The 19,367-nt window shown below is 54.4% G+C and overlaps 5 protein-coding genes across 5 annotated transcripts; all 5 read left to right on the top strand.

Annotated features, from left to right (window-relative positions):
* Positions 1 to 600: 600 nt before the first annotated feature.
* Positions 601 to 3,268, top strand: VTJ04DRAFT_6622 (uncharacterized protein; the record flags this gene model as incomplete). The annotated part of the gene is made up of 3 exons (XM_069364862.1): positions 601 to 830; positions 890 to 1,763; positions 1,820 to 3,268. 3 exons carry the CDS (start codon positions 601 to 603, stop codon positions 3,266 to 3,268), a joined length of 2,553 nt encoding a protein of 850 aa, XP_069218646.1.
* A 3,112-nt stretch (positions 3,269 to 6,380) lies between these two features.
* VTJ04DRAFT_6623 (uncharacterized protein) lies at positions 6,381 to 6,775 on the top strand (the record flags this gene model as incomplete). The annotated part of the gene is made up of 2 exons (XM_069364863.1): positions 6,381 to 6,490; positions 6,601 to 6,775. The coding sequence occupies 2 exons, from the start codon at positions 6,381 to 6,383 to the stop codon at positions 6,773 to 6,775; spliced, it is 285 nt and encodes a 94-aa protein (XP_069218647.1).
* Positions 6,776 to 9,084: 2,309 nt separating this feature from the next.
* VTJ04DRAFT_6624 (uncharacterized protein) lies at positions 9,085 to 14,543 on the top strand (the record flags this gene model as incomplete). Its single annotated transcript, XM_069364864.1, has 11 exons — positions 9,085 to 9,537; positions 9,640 to 9,661; positions 9,732 to 10,032; positions 10,209 to 10,260; positions 11,186 to 11,240; positions 11,801 to 11,902; positions 12,001 to 12,076; positions 12,468 to 13,325; positions 13,390 to 13,769; positions 13,837 to 14,227; positions 14,309 to 14,543. The coding sequence occupies 11 exons, from the start codon at positions 9,085 to 9,087 to the stop codon at positions 14,541 to 14,543; spliced, it is 2,925 nt and encodes a 974-aa protein (XP_069218648.1).
* Positions 14,544 to 14,564: 21 nt separating this feature from the next.
* VTJ04DRAFT_6625 (uncharacterized protein) lies at positions 14,565 to 15,166 on the top strand (the record flags this gene model as incomplete). The annotated part of the gene is made up of 3 exons (XM_069364865.1): positions 14,565 to 14,726; positions 14,918 to 15,082; positions 15,155 to 15,166. 3 exons carry the CDS (start codon positions 14,565 to 14,567, stop codon positions 15,164 to 15,166), a joined length of 339 nt encoding a protein of 112 aa, XP_069218649.1.
* Positions 15,167 to 16,402: 1,236 nt separating this feature from the next.
* VTJ04DRAFT_6626 (uncharacterized protein) lies at positions 16,403 to 18,141 on the top strand (the record flags this gene model as incomplete). Its single annotated transcript, XM_069364866.1, has 2 exons — positions 16,403 to 16,446; positions 16,506 to 18,141. The coding sequence occupies 2 exons, from the start codon at positions 16,403 to 16,405 to the stop codon at positions 18,139 to 18,141; spliced, it is 1,680 nt and encodes a 559-aa protein (XP_069218650.1).
* Between the last annotated feature and the right edge of the window lie 1,226 nt (positions 18,142 to 19,367).

Genomic DNA, 19,367 nt, shown 5'->3' on the forward strand with positions numbered 1-19,367 from the left:
TGGACAGCTCTTGTGGCCTCGGGTAACTCTGCCGAGGGCAGGCTCCACAAGTTCCGCTGAGTTCACAACAACAAACCAAAAAACAACAACCATTTCATCAGTCATCTTGTTTTGCCTCACTGGTAAGAATGTTGGCCAAAGTGACTGATAAATTCCCACGAACCATCATGTTATTTGATTGTCACCTTTGTGTGTCAAAAATGTCCAACATGGTGAAAGAAGCCGATCATCTCCAACCGCCCCAATGCCGTCATGTCTCGGCAACATGACCCGCGGAGGCTCATCTTCCACCCTTCCCAAACGGCGTTACATCTCCGGATTCGCGGCTACCCAAACATCTGAACGCAATCGTCCCCACGTGCAGCTCCGACACAGTAATTCGTGGGATTTTCACTCGTGATCGGCCTCGGAACTTTCCAATTCCCCAGTTCGAACCATGGCCCTGGGCCAGGGACCTCGCCCGCTGTTAATGCTTTGTAATATATCTGCTGTCGCGCCCGCATCGCTACCGCGGCATCTATATTAACGTTGCCTCTCCCATGGAGTCACGGTTCTGAGGACCCTCTTTGTGCCAACCTCACCTTTTCCTGCACCGGCACCATGAAGGGCTTCTCAGCCTTGCAGCTTCTCGCTGCTGTGGCGGGCGCCACGGCAGCCACCTGGAAGAATGTCAAGACGGACGGTGGCGGCGGCTTCGTCCCCGGCATCATCTTCCATCCCAAGGCCAAGGGCGTTGCATATGCTCGCACAGATATCGGCGGTCTGTACCGGTTGAACGAGGATGATTCGTGGACGCCCGTCACGGATAACCTCTCTACGAACGAGAGATGGTAAGCCATCTCCCAGGTATGCATCACATAGTTTGCGTCCATCTAACACACAAGCACAGGGGACACTGGGGTATCGACGCCGTCGCCCTCGACCCGCAGGATCCTGACAAGGTCTATGCCGCCGTCGGCATGTACACCAACAGCTGGGACCCGAACCCGGGCGCCATCATCCGCAGCTCCGACCGCGGCGAGACCTGGACGTCCGTCGACCTCCCCTTCAAGGTCGGCGGCAACATGCCCGGCCGTGGCATGGGCGAGAGGCTGGCTGTGGACCCGGCCAACTCCAACGTTCTCTACTTTGGTGCTCGCAGCGGAAACGGTCTTTGGCGGAGCACGGACGGTGGCGCGACCTGGTCCAAGGTGACGTCTTTCACCAACGCCGGCACCTACATCCCCGACCCCAGCGATGTTGGTGGCTACAATGGCGATATCATCGGCCTTGCGTTTGTCACCTTCGACTCGACGTCGCCCGTCATCAACGGCACTACCTCGCGCATCTTTGTGGGCACGGCTGATACCATCACCGCCTCCATCTACGTGTCCAATGACGCCGGCGCCACCTGGGAGCCCCTTGCCGGCCAGCCAGGGAAGTATCTCCCGCACAAGTGCAAGCTGCAGCCGGATGAGAAGGCCCTCTACATCACCTACAGCGATGGTGCTGGGCCTTACGATGGCACTGACGGCGCAGTCTACCGCTACGACCTTGTGACCGAAACCTGGAAGGACATCACTCCTGTGTCGGGCAGCGATCTGTACTTTGGCTTCGGTGGCCTGGCTCTTGACCTGCAGAACCCGGGCACGCTCGTGGTGGCTGCTCTCAACTCGTGGTGGCCGGACACCCAGCTCTTCCGCTCAACAGACTCGGGTGAGACCTGGTCGCGTCTCTGGGAGTGGGCGGGTTATCCCGACATGAACCTCTACTACAGCATCAACGTGAGTTGTCCCACTGGATGTCGTGTTGTCAACCAAAACTGACCCCTCTTCAACAGGCCAACAACGCCCCCTGGATCGAAGCCGGCTTCCTCTCCCAAGACAGCAAAAAGCTCGGCTGGATGATCGAAGCCCTCGAAATCGACCCCCACGACAGCGATCACTTCCTCTACGGCACGGGTCTCACCCTCTTCGGCGGGCACGACCTCACCAACTGGGACACGATCCACAACATCACCATTTCCTCCCTCGCGGTCGGCATCGAGGAGATGGCCGTGCTGGGCCTCGCCTCCGCGCCCGGCGGCTCTGAGCTCCTAGCTGCTGTAGGCGACAACTGCGGCTTCACCTACCCCACGGCCAACGATCTCGACACCGCCCCCTCCGAACCCTGGATGAACCCGCAATGGGCCACCTCCACCGACGTTGACTACGCGGGCAACGACCCCTCGCACGCCGTCCGCGTCGGCTCCGGGACGGGCGACCAGCAGGTCGCCATCTCCACCGACAGCGGGAAGCGCTGGACCCGGCACCCCGGCGCCGACACCGCCACGTCGGGCGGAGCCGTCGCGTACTCGGCAGACGGCGACACCATTCTTTGGTCGTCCTCCAACGGAGGCGTTTTGCGGTCGGAAAACCAAGGCCCCTTCTCCCCCGTCGCTTCTCTCCCCTCGGGGGCCGTGATCGCCGCTGACCGGCGCAACAACTCCGTCTTTTACGCCGCGTCGTCGTCCTCCTCGGGAGCTAAATTCTATCGCAGCACCGACGCCGCGGCAACTTTCTCCTCGATCTCCATCCCCGCCTTCACCGCTGCTGGCGCCAAATCGGTCAGAGACATCGCTCCGCACCCCGTCATCGCAGGCGAGGTCTGGGTGAGCACCGACAAGGGCTTGTTCCGCTCCGTCGATTTCGGCGAGACTTTTACTCCCCTCGGGCAGGGAGTGTTGACGTTGACGGAGCAGGTTTCGCTTGGCAAGGGCAAAGGAGATAGTTGGAACGTGTACGCCTTTGGCGTGGGTCCGTCCGGGGCCAAGTTGTATGCTTCTGCGGACGCGGGGCAGACGTGGGTGGATATCCAGGGCGAGAGGCAGGGATTCGGAGCGATGGGGGCGAATCGGGTGGTGGGCAGCGGGAATTTGGAAGGGGTGGTGTATGTTGGGACGAACGGGCGCGGGGTGTTTTATGCGACGATTGAGTTGCCTGGGACGGGTGGGCCGACGACGACGACGAGTAGTGCGAGTGTGGTCCCGACTACGTTGGTTACGTCGACAGTCGGGGGAAGCAGCACTGCGGTGACGACGACGACGACCACGACGACGAGTGAGGTTTCGAGCACGACCGAGAGTGTTGCTAGCTCAACCAGCACGACGACAAGCTCAGCGCCGACGCCCACAGCAGTTGCGAAGCAGTGGGCTCAGTGCGGAGGGATTGGATATACCGGGCCAACGCAGTGTGAGGAGCCGTATAGGTGCCATGAGTGGAATCCGTGGTACTTCCAGTGCATCTCGTGAAGGTTGGGTGTGGAAGAGAAGGGAATGAGGAAGATAGGATGAAAACTGCGGGAGTGATGACGCGGCCAGCAGTTCACGCCAACTGTCCTTGGTCTCGCGAGTTAGGGTCTCTGGGATGAGGAGCGAGGGAGGGAGGGGAAATGAGGCTGTGTAGCTTGTACATATCTTTTCCGCTTCGTCGTACATATTACTTCACCGTATATATCGCATTCGGCTACACATACCCTGAGGAGCTATCGAGTTTGATCGTTGATGTAGGTTGTTGATGTAAAGGTAGTATTTGCCGTTTGATCCTCGATCCCCGCTTCATCCATCTGCCCCGTCTTTACCACCGCCACAATGCTTGTTTGGTTACACGACATCGGAAAGTTCTGGGAACCGGGAGGAGTTGGCAATTCTGCTCCTGTCTGCGGAAGCAAATGGATAGGTTCACCGAACAGAGCATCTGTGAGGTCAAGTCTTGGAAGACGGGAAGGATACCGTGGGAGGAGAATGTCTTTCAGGGTTGAGTGGGACAATGAAGAGGTTCTGGACTCCGCTGACGCTCAAATAGACGGTGGGCAATATATATATTGTTACATGGAACCGTGAGGGACGTAGGCGGAGTGATGCGAGCCGTTTGTTGCATCCGGGCATCGAAATTATTGGCATACTCGGATTGGAGCACATGAGTGTATAGAGCTGGACCTGACATGCATCTTCGTGGCGTAACTCGCCTTCGTACTGGCCAAGCCTGCGGCATCCTCACATGGTAGGTTGTAGTTTATTATAATAACCTTGATTTATCAACATGCGATCAACGTCTCCCGCCCGTGCGGCTGTGATTGTTCGGTCAATAAATGAACCGACCTCATCGACAGAGCTGTAGCCGGATGGTTCACGGAATGCTGCTTACGGAGGACTTACGGATTTGAACATACCATACTTGGATAAACACTCGAAGTCAAGGGACTTATAACCTCTCCCACACCACGTGAATACGCCGAGTATGGCCGTGCCTGATAATCCGCCCATAGCCTATGTCTGGATACCTGATTGACATTGCAAATCTCTGTTTTCGTGGCTTGACAACAAACATGAGGCCGAAAAATTGGGAGCCCCCAGCACTGCAAGCTCTAACAGCAAGTCTCGCCCTCATTGTACACTTGGCGCTGCTTGCAGGGATCACGACCTTGATGATTCTTTCCAAATCCCACAATGGGATTTCTGATGTCTGCTACAACGATGCCTTTCCTTTCTCCGTCATTGGGCGCGATGGTATGTACAAGATGTGGTGATAGCAAAGCGTGAAGATATATATATATATATATACGTGTGTGTGTGTGTGTGTACGTTCGTTGCAACAGGAGAGGCTAACATTTAGGCAGCTTCCATACTTTGGGAGTCGCTCCCTCCTCTAATCCTCCAGTTCTTTACCTTGCTTCGTAACTGGATGGCCGATGAGGCTGGTTTCCGAGAGCCGTTTGCAGAACTGGGGAGACAAAACGGCCGGGATGATGAGGAATGCCATATAGGATCAGGCAATGACAGCAACCAAAACCGTTTCAGCTCCGGCTCAGCCACAACCACTGGAAGTTTCAGCAACGACGGCACCAAAGAGTCCGAGGCCAATATCTCTGTTTCGCCTCCTCCGTCCTCTGCCCTCTCCCCTGGACTCCAGTCCAACCACAAGCTCAAGCCCAACGCCCACCTTACCGTCCTCCTCGATTATCACTCATACGACGTAACTCGAAGATGGTGGTACGCCCTGCGAAATGGTCATCCTCACCTGGCACTGGCTTTCTTCCTGTCCCTGGTCTTCCTCGTTATCGCGACCCCTTTCTCCGCAGGTTTGGTCCGCGCCGCGGAAGTTACTCTCAGCGGAACAGTGCGGTTAGTTCAATCATTCTCCCTGGACAACGACTTTCCGCTCAACATCGATGACTGGACCGAGATCATTTTGGCCTCGGAATCTGAAGACCTCTACGGCGCCCGCCATGCTCCGTGGACAAACGCTACACACGCGTTTCTGCCATTCTTTCCAGACCCCAAAGTTATTCTCGATCAACCGCTGGGAGAATGGGCGCTGCAAAGTCGCAGTGTCTTGGGCGCCAGCGCATATCGAGAGCCACGAGTGACAGCATTGTCAGAGGCGTACACGGTGAAGCTTGACTGTGCACTATACCAGAAGGACGATCTCATCGCAGGCAATGGAAACGTCAATATGTCGGTTGAGGAATCTGAGGATTCGATTATTATCCCCGGCATGCCAAACGAGACCTATGGATTCATTGGAATGCAGTTTCAGGACCGCGGATGCATCATCAGAATCGTGTTTACGACCAAGTATCAGTACCCCTCTGCCGTCCAAGTGGTGTCGCAATCATCCTGCGACACCTACCAGCAGCCGACACGTCTTGTGTTCATTATATCTCAACTTTCTTTGCCTCACGAGAGCATCATGGCCAACATTCACAACACCAACACCACCGACATACTGTCTTGGTTCCACACGCTCACCATTAACTCCTGCATCTCTTCCTACGAGACCACTCGAGGGCTCTTGACCGTGTCCTGGCCGTTATCCGACCCGGACATAGTCATGGCATTTTCGGGCAATCAGAGCCACACCAGCAGACCGCCGCTTCTGATGGACCTAATTCGTCCAACAATACATGACTTCACTCCGACGTCTGAACCAGCGACCAACTCCACCTCCTCGGCGCATGTCCTTGAACGAAACATTACCAGTGTTATTCATGCTGACGGTTCTGGCTTCTCCGGCGTATCGCTTATCATCTTCTGCCGCCAAGTGCTTGAGCGTGTAGCGGCGCTTTATTACGGATCCACGAGACAAACCATTTCCAGTGTCAGTTCCACTGCCACACCCTCAACCAGTGCCTCCGACAAGGTTTCCCTCGCCATACAGCACCCTCATCTCATCCCACTTGCTATGGAGTCCGTTCTCGCCTCGGTATATCGCATAGCCCTCTCCCTTCACGGCTTCAGACCGTCCCCCATCTCAACATCCGTCGAAGCAGCAGACAACAACAAAATTCAAGACAAACTATCCCCAAGAGAAGCAATCCTCACAATCCCACGACGCCGTCTTTTCATGCGCGTCTGGGTAGGCATGACGCTGCTCGCTCTCATAGTTCTTTCGACCATCAGCACCACGTGGCTCATCCACCGCCGGCGTTTGCGGCCGACCCCACTGGCTGAGAAACCCGAAGGGCTTCTCGCGTACGCATGCCTCTTACATCGGGGAGTCTGTGACATCAACACCAACAACAAGACCAGCAACAACAGACCTCCGAATCAAGACGCAGATGTCATCTCAACCATACTCCAAGAGAGCAACGCCCTGGCTGCCAGAGCCGCTGCGGCACCGCCGCCAACATCAGCAGCCAATTCAACAAGAAAGATGCTCCTTGGCATCTGGAAGAGAAAGTCCAGAGGAGACACCACTGGTCCGAAAACAAGCACAAGACCAAGCAAGGTTGCGAGACAACTCTGGACAATAGATGAAGCACATTTCTATCTCGGTTCGTCGTCGGCCAAAGAGACAGGAGAGGGGGGACCAAGGGTATTGATGGCGAGGAACCTACACCGGAGAGAGGAAGAGCCAATGCATCAGGCGTAAAGGCGGACAGGGATTGACCAAGTAATTGTCGATAGGTGCCATCAAGACGTCCTCTTGAGGCGTGTAAATAACGGATGGATGCATGGGATAGCCCCCACCTTTTACCCTAGCCCGTGCTTTAAACCCAACCCTGATATTCGTACTCCTGAAATCATTACGTTAATAAACCTCAACACACACAAGCAGAGAGAAAATCAGCGATATGGTTTATAAATGGGACGCATCTTAAATTCTCTATCATTGCTGCCCAGCTATACCATATGTACCTAATCCTGGAATGTGACTAAAAGGTCCTTTTGTCTTGTCATGACTTAACTTATTTGAGACTTAGCTTCATTGCAAAGGCAGAATTTCTGCGCCCTTGCGTTGTTTTCTGCGCTTCAATGAGGAGTGCGAACACCATTGTTGTTCTGTGTGTTGCCAAGTTGACTTCGTGCAGCAACAGGAAACCAACTGTCAACATGGAGGACTTGTGATTGGAGTCCTTATCGCTACTAGGTACTCCATCACAACGCCATTCATGCGACTAGGCAACAGGTGATATTTTTAGCCAGGAGGCCAAAAAGGCTGTCACCTGTGATGATAATACTATATCGTTCAGGCTTCAGCTCAGGAGGCGTGCAATGACTTTGTCACTCTAAACTTTGGAAGACTTTGACATCCTCAACGCCCATGAGTAATTAAGAAAACCCTGTGTTGATACGCTGAGTCCAGCATTCACATCATGCCTCGAACAAACTGGGAACCCATAGCTTTGCAGGCACTGACTGCCAGTCTCGTTCTGGCGGCCCATGCCTTGTTTTTTTGCGGCGTTGATGAGCCTGGTGATCCTCTCAATCAAGTGGAACGGCTTCAAAATTGCCACAACGGAAATGTCACTCCTCAAAGTCATTGGACAAGACTGTAAGTGTGCGATTTGTCTATTAGCGAATTTACTCGTCCTCTTGGCAAGGCCGAACATGGGACTGATTTCAGATAGGGTCTGTTGTTTGGGAGTCAATCCCACCTTTGATCATGCAGCTCTTTACGCTGATGCGTAACAGGACTGCTGATCAAGCTGGATTTCGGGAGCCATTCGCGGAGCTCGGGAGAGTCGTGGATTACGATGAAGATGATCACCACAGGAGCCCTGCTAGAATGGGCAACACTGGCGCAATCAACCTGACTGAACATACAAGAATGATGAGGATCACACGCTCAACGCCAATCATTTGAAAACGGCCTTGTTGAATCCCAATCCCCCAGGCGGCGTATCATCTTCTTGGAACTCATCGCAGCCTGGAGGTTCTGGATCTCGCAACAAACTGAAGTTCAAGGGTCGACTTAAACCTAACGCCCATCTCACCGTCCTCCTGGACTACCATGCGTATAATCCGGCAAACAGGTGACTTAAAGCCTGTCTCAATGGCCATTTCTACCTAGCACTAGCCTTCCTCCTCTCTCTGAATTTCCTCATCTTTGTGACTCCTCTGTCGGCCGCTCTCATCAGTGAAAGGTCTGTCGACTTCAACAGAACCACATCTAAGCTTCTCCTCGTCTATGGTAAGAGATTTCCCGAAATCTATCAACGACTGGACGCCTATCGTCCTAGCGGCTATGTCTGAAGAGCTTCACGGTGCTCAAAACGCTGCATGGACCAACGCCACACACGCGTTTCACCCCCTCGACCTGGAGCCCCACTCAAATCTTCGGTGGTTGGGATGATGAGGGCAACGATGAATACAAGGAGAATCGGATAACAGTGCAATCATGGGCGTATTCCTTGCGCCTTGAATGCACTTCAAATCGACTCTTGAAAGACGAGAGCAAGAACACGTTTCAACCATCCTTCGAGGTGGAAGAGAACCAAGAAAATGTGACGGTGCGCTTCTCAGACCGCGGATGCGCCATGAGACGCACGTTTCCCATCCCGACACTGTCACATCCATTTTTCATGGATATATGGGCCGATAATTCATGTACGACGCAAGATTTGCCGAGCCGGCTGAACGTCATGATGGCCCACTACCGTGAAAATGAGACGGTAATACTTGATGGGCTGAATATGCTAAACAACCCATGGAGCGGCTTTCTTTCCATCTTTTCTTGCATCCCCCATTATGAATCCACACCGGGACAGCTAATTGTGTCTTGGTCGTGGCCTGAGGTCGCACAACACTTTGGCCAGTTCACCGAGTCTGTGGACATGGCACTGATGATGGGCGTATGGCCCACGATCCACGACTTCGTCGCCCTCGGCCCATCGGTCACCGAGCCCTTCCCCGAATCTCACGCCTTTCTCGACGGTGTAGCCTCTGTTCAAGAAGCTGCTCCAGCATCCTACCCGGGACCCACAGTATCGATGTTTGGACGGATGCTGAACAACAAAGTTGAATCATATTTTGCGGGGCCTTACACCGATGTTTATTACCGGATCTTTAATTATTCTTCCATCTACTTGAGTCCGGATTTGGTGGATTCCAAATATCTCCCTCAAGCACTGGAGGAATGTCTGACCTCCACCTACCGCATTGCTCTCTCCGAGTACGGGTTCTACTATGGAATCCTAGCACCAGAAGTGACAAAGCAGGGTAAAGAGGGCTCGGGACATATTTTGACTGCTGGCAGTGAGGTAATAATCACTACTACCCAGCCCCGGCTCAAAGCCGTGAGTGGGTGGCTTATACATTGCTGAGCTTAATTCTCCTATCCGCCATCAGCACGATCAGGCTCATCCAGCAACGACATGCCCATCCCACTCCTCTGGCAGAAGAACCCCTGGGACTGCTTTCGTATGCCTGTCTATTACACCAGCCCGGGTTGGGCGGCGGGAACAACACCACATATCGCCCATGTGAGAAGTGTGGCATGGGAATGAGAACGGCCTCAGAAACGGAGGCCAAAACACCAACGTCATCTCGACCATGCTCCAAGAGAGCAAGGCCCTCGCCGCCGCCAATGCAGCGGAGCTAGCATCAGCGCTTAGGACAGTGACTGGCGGTCTCTTCGATTTTGGCAGGAGGATCATCGGAAAGGAAATGACCACCACCACCGCCACCGCCACTCCGCAAACACTGAGCACCGAGCCAAGTAAGGTGGCACGGAAGCACTGGACGATAGACAGCGCGCATTTTTACCTCGGTTCTGTGCCCATTAGCGGAGGGTCAGGCGGGGAAGGAGATGTAGGCCAAGGAACCGGAGGCGGGCAGGTGAGGGTGTTGATGGCGAAGAATCTCCATCGGAAAGAAGAGGTTTGAGACAAGTTGCCATGGCTGGTTGCGAAGCCCTCCCTGGCCGGCTCCAAGACATTCTCCAAAGCCAGCGTTTTCTTACCTGCAGGTTGCCGCCTGCATCAGTCTACCTTGCCTTCGGGACTCTGGAATCTGCCATCGTATGTTCTTCTCTCTCCCATTCCTGCTCTTGGAATTTTGGATCGAACTGAATGAACTGCCTTTTGGTTTCTTCATCCACATCTTATGATGGTGGTGGTGCCATAAAGCTACTCCGTTGATGGCAGATGGCAGACTGTGCCTCTTGCTCTCAATACAGGGCTGCTGAACTGCTCACCGACTGGTCTGCCTCACCACCACTCCTGTCACTAGCGTGCTCTGTTCCCTGAGCCTTCCAAGTTGTCAGACGTTAAGGGTGCATTGGTCCCACATATGCAAGCAGATACGACTTGACCAGGGCGCAAGCTCTTGTGAGGATCTTGTGTTTGCGGGGACCGGAACTCCTGGATGTCAATCGGGCATGGTTAACTAGGGTTTCGGCTACCTGAGTTAGGGGGTTGTAATCGCTCGCCTCCACTGTTGCAAATCATAGTTTGTGAATGAGGTGATGCTCGGCGGCAGGTATGGCAAAGCGGTGAGCTGGCAGATTGTTTCTCTAGGAAGATGCTTGCTTGCCTTGGCATGGTTGAGGCTTTAGGTTGAGAAGGGTTTGTTTCCATACCCATCGTGACCGCCTCACGATGTCCTGCAGCGACGAGTTCCTATGATGGCGGTGTCAAGCCGTAATTCTCGGCAAGCCGTATAATAGTTGAGCACTGCAGGGTAAAGCTAGCAAAGCCGATGGATGCAGAGCCTCATCCACGATGATTCGGTACGCTAATTGCTGTGAGCCTCTCGGCCTCAGCCCTATGGTGTCATAAGGCGCAGGAGGCGGAGTTCGGGTGCAGGCTCCGAGCCCCCTGATCCACACCAAGATTTGATCCAAACCGATGTGAGATTTGGGCTCTGATTTTTGGGTATCAAATGTTCGTGAAGAAGAGAATAATTCTGGACAAGGCGGCCTGGCTGGCTGATTGTCCTGCACAGGCTGTGCGTCTCATTGGGGATCGAACCATCGAACATCATGAGACCAGAACAGCTGGTAAGGGGTTTTGTTGAGGCCGGGGATGAGTCAACGGCAAAGGGAGGGAGTCGGTTACTCTCTTGAAGGCTTCCTCACATAGCCATCATCTGACATGACTTTGAGGTTCGTGGTAATTATAGGCAACGATGACCGATGACCGTTGCGAGAGGCCTACGGATAATCTCAAGACGGTCATCATGCCCGGGCCTGGGTTGGGTGTTCCTGAAGCCGAGATTCCCCTGTCATTGGTTCCTGGGGACTGAATTAATTAAAGAAAGAAAGATGAACAACATGAAACCCCGATGCTGGTGCCCAGGGTTGTGGGTGGGTGAAGGTGTTTGTCTGCCACAGAGTCAGCCTTGTGATACATCTCCGTCCCCGGGGTTTCCGCATTCGGTAAGTGGGGTAACTTTGTTCAAAAGCCCCGGGCATTGATTGCATGGACGGTCCAGCGCAGCGGATCAAGCGGCAAGGAAGGTGCTTGAGGATTGCAACAGCGCTGGCTGGCGGTGCCTGCGGTTCCTTTTCAGCCCAGGAAACCAAAATTACCACCCAACCTCCGATCTGACCTTTTGCAGCCAAGAACGCCCGCTCAACGCACCGCGAGGACGGGCGCAGCCGCGCGCAAAGTCTACCTAGTCACTCCATCACTCCTTTGCTCAGGAGTATCGCGTGTCACCGTCTGGGTTGACATGAGGGCAGCCTTGGCTTTGCTGGAACCTAGCTTCATCCTCTGGTACCAGGCTTCACCGCAGCTTCGATGCTGATGGCTCACAAGGCACTGAGGAGGGACACCGTCTTATTAAATCCATCATCAACCCCCAGCCCGCCGCCCAACTCTGCGCTGACTCCCGGTGAGGTGACACGCCCGCGCTTACTTGCCTGCTGGCTGCCCAACAACCGCATCTGAGCTCAGCTGCGTGTTCAGTCGCCTGTCCTTCTTTCAACTCATCAATTCATGCTTCATCATCGTTGCGCGCGACCCATCCTGCCGTCTTGTTTACCTTACCTCCACTTTCCAACCTCCGCGCAGCAACTCACCCTCCCTCATCCACCTGATTCAAACAGCACACATGCGCATTTCCAACGTCCCCGCGTTGCAGGAAAAAATACACCATGCAGCAGTTGAACCAGCGTTGGAAACGTATACGGACGGGTTCCTGGAAGAAGACCTCCTCAAAGACACGGTCAAGATCACCCGCACACCTATTTCCTCACACACCTCCAAACTAACCAACCGCACAGCAGCCAGACCGAGAAAGATGTTCTCTCGCCTGAAGATAGCCGCGATCCCTCACCCTCCCGGCTGCCAGGGAAGCCGCTGGTTCAACCGCGTGTTGATGCGGCCCTTGATGTGCCCGAGAACGCTCTGAACGAGATTCGCCAGGCCCTGCCGCAGGTGTCGGCTTCGGCCAATTCCTTCTTCGAATTCACTCCTGACTTGAATGCCAAACTGGCAAAGCTTGCTGAGGAGAAAGCACAGGAGTATGATTATCTGCGTAACGAGACTGCCAGCTACGAGGCGGGGTTAGGCTTTGAGCATTCTTGCACTCTGAGCGCAAGCGATCTCGAGAAGCAGGCAAACCAAATCCTCCAGGAGCTAAGGAGAGATGATGTCGAGCGCTATTACAACACCGAGCCCAAGAGGACTGGCTATGCCGGTCAGGAGCACCCCCGCTTTTGCGGAGACCACTTCCTCTCCAACGCCGACATCATCGAGAAAACCCAGGTGTTTAAGCTGATTCGCGCCATGCCCAAGGGCGCCCATTTGCACATTCACTTCAACGCTAACTTGCGACCCCATGTCCTGCTCGGGATTGCCAAGACGATGGAGCGCATGTTCATCTGGAGTAATATCCCCCTCGATACGCAGGAGGCATACGATCGGTGCAGGATACAGTTCAGCATCATGAACGACAGCGCAGTGATGGAAAAGGGCGCGGGGGATCTGTTTGACCCAGCATACAAGGGAGGGACGGTCATGCAGTTTGGCCAGTTCCTCCGTAAGTTTCCGGGAGGCGAGGATGCCGCCGACCGTTGGCTGCAGAGTAAACTCGTTTTTCATGAGGAGGAAGCACACAACCTGCTCCAGACAGCAGATGGGTGGGTTTGATCCTCCTGCTACATCATTCACGTACATGGAACAATAAGTAACTGACTGTCATAGTGCCTGGGAGAAGTTCAACGCCAGAACGCAGATGATGAAGGGTCTATTCAACTACGAAAAAGCATACCGGGAGTACACGCGCCTGTGTCTCGAGGATTTCGTAGATGACAAGATCCAATACGCAGAGATTAGGCCCAACTTTATGTCTTCCAACCAAGTGTGGTTAAATGACGGTTCCCGCCGCATCGATAACGCCGGTATCATGGACCTCATCATCAACGAGTATGAAAAGTTCCAGGAGACGCACAAGGGTGAGGTTCTCAAGGGGCTCAAGGTGATCTACTGTACTCCGCGCTCCTTCAGTGAGGAGCAGGTTCATGACGCCCTGATGCAATGCTTCCAGTTCAAAATGAACATACGCTTTGGGCGATATATTGCAGGTACGTCTAATAGTATCATCATTGCTGCCAGAAATGATGAACGCCCACATAACTAACGTGCCCCTAGGCTTCGATCTCGTCGGCGAAGAAAGCAAAGGCAAACCCCTCAAAGCGTTCCGGAAACCGTTATTACACTTCAAAGCTCTATGCAAGGCCGCGGACGTCGACATCCCCTTCCTCTTCCACTGCGGCGAGACTCTCGACGTGGGTACCGACACGGACGGAAACCTGGTGGACGCGCTGCTACTCGGGGCGCGCCGCATCGGGCACGGCTTCGCCCTGCCGCGGCACCCTTTTGTCATGAACGAGATGCGCCACCGCAACGTCTGCATTGAGGTCTGCCCCATCTCGAACGAAATCCTGGGCTTGACGCCCCGGATCAGCGGGCATGCGGTCTATTCGTTGCTCGCGAACAATGTGCCGTGCGCGGTGAGCACGGATAATGGGACTCTATTTCGGTATGGCCCATCTGCGATTTCTCTCCCAATATCGTGATATCTTTGTTGTGGAACGTTACTGACGGAGTCTCCCTCCACCAGCTCCCGCCTGTCACACGACTTTTACCAAGTCCTGGCCGGCAAGAAGGACATGACGCTTCATGGCTTGCGCCAGCTTGTTGAGTGGAGCATTGAGCACTCGTGCATGGAGCCTGAGCTGCGCCAGAAGGTGTTTGAGGACTGGAAGCGCAAGTGGGAGGAGTTTTGCAAGGAGATTGTGGCGGGGAAGTTTACAGATGGGGGTAAGGGAACGGATTCTGGTGAGGTGAAAGCGTGATAGGTGTGAGCTGGTTACGATATGCTTGTCATGTTTACTGCTTTGTTAGCGACATTGGAAGGACATATGGAAGGAGTGTGCAGGCGGATTGCGGCTCGGGAGTTGACGGTTCGTGAGAAGGCCGGGTTGGGGAGTAAGGCAACGACCGAAGACGAGGCGAAAGGGGATGGTGGTGTGCGTCGGGTATGTTTTTCCATGTCTATTCAATCTTCTCTGTTGCTTTCCTTTCTTTTAGTCTCCTCGCCTTTTCTTCAATACGAATAACACTTGCCACCTGGGCAGAATCATATGACTTCACCCTTCCATCATCATCAACAAGATGGCCGTGGTGCTTCGGCTTACGTACTCACAATATGCCCCGTGCTGCGCCTCAGCTGTTGGTCGGCACTCCCTCGCTGCAGGCTGGGTGGCAACCGGCACTCAGCAGCCGCTGCTACCCCAAAGCCTCGAGGCCACTGGATGGCTTGAAGTTGCCGGAAAGCAACAAACAAAAAGGCCACAAGTTGCATGTTTGTCATGTTATCCATTTCCCCTCTGAGGTAAGGATCTCATCAACCCCGCCGCTGGTTTTAAAACAAAATGCTGAAATTTCCACTCAACAACGCGGCAAGTGTACGGAGTAGGTGGGCAACCTGAAGCATCATCACATGTTGTGTTACTGAGCTGAGATGGTTGCGCAGCTCAACCCCGGTTCATTGTTTCTTCACCCAATGAATTGTTGTGGCTGGGGGCGTTCATCTGATATCTGTATAACCAACTGTTTTGCTGTTGGTTTCGGTCAGGTCCAGGCAGTCGAGGCAAAAGCGCAATCGCGGAAACTCCGAGCGACAGGACACATCATGTGTCTGGATGAAAGAACACGGTCGATGGAGCCTGGTCAGATGCCTCACAGCTGGATGTATGCACTGTGTAGGCGCTGCAGGTGAAGCCCAAGTTCATCTCGAGGATGATTTTGCTGTTCATAGGCGGTCGCGCCTGCCCACATGGTGTTCCTTCCCTAGGGTTGGACCTGCCGTGACCCAGAGAGAGCAGAAAGAATTCCCGATCTTGGAAAATCTTTCAAGCACTCTCAACGGCATTTCTCTTTCTCCTCCTTTCTTCCAATCTTCTCGTCACCATCGTCGTCGTCATCCTCCTCCTCCTCCAAGCCTCAGGTCCACGGCCTGCAGTGTTTGAGGCTGCGGCTGTGGCGCCAACTGCCCACTCTGGGAAGCGCGCTGAACGCTAGCGATGCAATGGCACCCCCTGTTGGCTGCATGGGCGGGTCTCCCCTCTCCCGTCAGGCGGCCCGACCACCTCGCGATGGGCGGCCCCAGAGTCTTGTCTCGTCGCTTGTCTCCATCAGGTCGGATTACTGCGGCTCACGGGCCCAGCCTGATGACGGGCTGGAGAATTTGAAACTCTTCGGGTTCGCTTCTTTTGTTTTGTGCTGTTGGTTTCTGGTGGTGGGCTTTAAGACATCACCACATCATTTTTGATATCACGGCCTGAAGCTCTTGGTCCTTGGATTTTTGGATGCTCGAGGAGACAAATACTTAACGGGAGCAGTCAGCGATACCTTCGACCTAAGATCAACTCACGACGGCTTATCCACCCATTCGTCGGCTCAAGCCGCCCTGACCTGGCGTTGCGCCAAGGCGACACGAGTTAATCCACGGATAGACGACTACGAGCAAGTTCACTGACGACTCGTGCTGCTGCTGCCCTGTCTTACAGAGCGCTTCACGGTCTCTACAGAGGTTTTCTAAGCCCGGCCTTGACGCGTCAAGCTGTCTCATCGTCTTTGCTGTTCTTGTTACAGTTGGACATCAGGAAGCAACCTCACTGAGCCAATCTGCACGGCTTACTTTCCAACCGCCATGGCGGACGAAAGTGGTGATGCCCCAATCGGGGCCCTCGCCTGGTAAGCTCACCCGTTGCCCTAGGATAAAAAGAAACGAAGGCATTAACACTCCTTCTCAGGTTCCCTTGGGGTAAACAAGACCTCCCCGGGTGGCGCTTCGACGTGATCACTCTGCTCGCCATCATCGGCGAGTCATCGGTGGCTGGCCATGCTCAGACGATAACGGCGTCCAAGCTTTGCTTGCTTCCACGAATTATTCCCGCCCCTCAGGCCCTGTTGCGGACCGCCCGACCCCAGCGTCTCCCTGAGGTCACAGCCAAGATGGCCGGTGTATACAATGGCATCGTCCTCGACTCAGTTGGTTTCTTTGCCAACATCATGCACCCCCTCGACGAGTTCAAGCCATTTTCATTCAAGGTGCTCGAGATCTCGCACACAGAGCGGACAAAGAAGAGGAAGAAGAAGAAGAAAACCACAGGGGGTGGGAAGGACTGGTTTGATGGTCTGTGGGCAAGGACGAAGGACTTGGGAACTGTCGTTGGCGAGGCAGTGGGGTTGAGGAAGAGGAGAGCGAAAAACACGCAAGTGCAGGAGGATGAGGAAGCAAAGAGCGGCGTCGACAGGAACCGGACCGCGACCAAGTCCTCGCAACGAACCAGGCACACCGTGCACTTTGTGGGTGATGTCGAGCAAGGCCGACAACCTCCACCGGCGCCTGCCTCCCTCTCTGAACCAACTGCCCAAGCCAACACCACCAACTCGCCGCCTGATGACTCCCAAGACCAGGAGTCAGTTTCGAAACCGGCCCTTACCACACATACGCGCGACGTGACCCAGACCATGGCCGTTGATGATGATGATGACTATAACGTCCCGCCACGCCGATCCTCGCCAGAGCACTTCCTCAGCGTCTTCTCCTTCCTTCTAACCATCGCCATCATCGCCTTAGCCGCCTATTGGCATGACGGCACCGCCATCGTCGCGATCGTGGGTATGGCCCTCGCCAGCACGGTAATCTGTTATGCGTCTTGGTGGCGCCCTGTCCTCATGCATCGGAACCAGACCAACAAAGTGCCCAAGGGCGACGTAGTAATCCGCACACGCGAGGGTGCTTTTTTGTTGGTCAAGTGTACCGAGGAAGTGGCGCGCGAGCTGTACTCGGGCACGGAGGAGTGCGAGTATGTCGTGCCCACACAATATTTCCGCGCCTTCATGGGATTGGGGATGTTCCTACTCATGGTGTCGGTCGTGTTGCTGGGAAACTGTGGATGGGAGAGCCAGGCCATGATTGGAGGCTCGTATATCCTTCTTAATGCGCTCTACTGGCTTATGAGCCTGCTCCCGGACAAGAACTTCTGGGACCTGAGCCGGTACAATGTCAAGGACATCACACCCAAGGACGCACTCAACGCGGACAAACCCACCAATCCCGACGACCCACGCGAAGGTATTCCCAGCTTTACGAGGACGTTATGGTACGCGGTCCGCGAGACGAAGAAGACGGCGTGGGTGGAACGAAGCGGCGCGATGCCGGGGACAAAGCAGTGGCGAAAGTGGCTGGACGAGGCGATCCATGAGGCAAAGAAGGGGAATAGGGCCTGGGAGGCGGTGCGGAGGAAGAATGAGATCATGAAGGAAGCGCTGGAGGAGGAGAATGAGAAAGGCAGCGGCACCTATGATGCGGCCGAGCAGGCGGTGCCTCTCAGTGAGGTGCAGCCTATGCCCCTGACAAGGAGAGAAACGGGGGGACTTTAAACGGGTTTGGGAAGATGACACCTCATTTGTTTGGCGTTTGCTTTGGATACTCGGGTACGAAATTGGGATACTCTCGCGCGATGGCTGGAAAATTTTTTGGAATTGTCATAGGGATGAGATTGCTTTTCATCTTTTTGGGGATCCTTATTATGATGGACGGCATAGCTTGGATAAGGGTTGGGATTCTGCATGGCATGCTCTATAACGACCAACGGACTTTGTACGATATGTATAATAGTATTAAGAGACCATGTGCTTGCTTTCCTTTGGAATGACGCCATGGATGGTCAGGGGTCTCTCGACATGAGTAACAAAGGCATTGTCTTAAGCACCTATGACTCCAACTTGAAAGGAGGCACATGATCTCATCAAAGGGATAATGGTGCCTGGGCTGATCTCCGGTTCCTGAATCTGGCTTGGGGAACGGGACGGGCCGTTTTGTTGATCTTGATCGATCTGGAGTTCTATTTGATCTCATCTCTTTTCTGGATATATTCGGGGTTCTGATGAACTTATTCCAAGATTGGCATCAGACCATCACGTGTTCGCCAGCTTCCCTCTGCCCCGGAGTGGCGATGGCAAAACTTCGGAATCGGCACCGGAGTTCAAGACCGGAGATCCGGCATGGCACGGAGCTGTCGCCGCCGAAGCCTAGCACCTATCCACTGGCCCCATTCAGTCAGGTCTTTGCCCTGGCACGCTCCCCTCCTGTTTGATGCCGCCGTCGCGAATTTTCTTGTCAATTCGCCTCATGATGGAGGGACGGCAATCGGCTGACTCGGATACCTATCAGAAGTGGAGGGTTTCGCCACCCTACGCCTTGGAGATGCTGAATTGCACGGCAGCAGAGCCCACAGTCTCACCCTCACACCTCGTAACCCGAACGTCCACCACCCGCAGGTTACATCAGCTAGCACCGGCAAGTTCCAGAAGCCAAAAATGGACAAGAAATCCCCAGCACGTGGGTTACATGCAGTGCACGGGATACGGAGTGCTTGTCGGCCTTCGTTAGGTCGGTCGCGCAGCTCATCATCGATCGGGACGGACGCGGCAAAAGCCCTGGCCAAGCTGTCCTGCCGGCAAGCAAAACGAAAGCAAGCAAGCAAGCAACTGGAAACTGCAAGCTGCGCTTGCATGCGTTTTAGCCGGGGTAAGGATGAGTCATGGCGCAGCAGCAGAACGCAGAAGCGAGACAACCCGGCAAAGTCAATTCACTTCCCGGGATT

Source organism: Mycothermus thermophilus (assembly GCF_041956435.1).
Source record: "Mycothermus thermophilus strain CBS 625.91 unplaced genomic scaffold VTJ04scaffold_4, whole genome shotgun sequence".
In the NCBI taxonomy this organism is placed as follows: Eukaryota; Fungi; Ascomycota; class Sordariomycetes; order Sordariales; family Chaetomiaceae; genus Mycothermus; species Mycothermus thermophilus.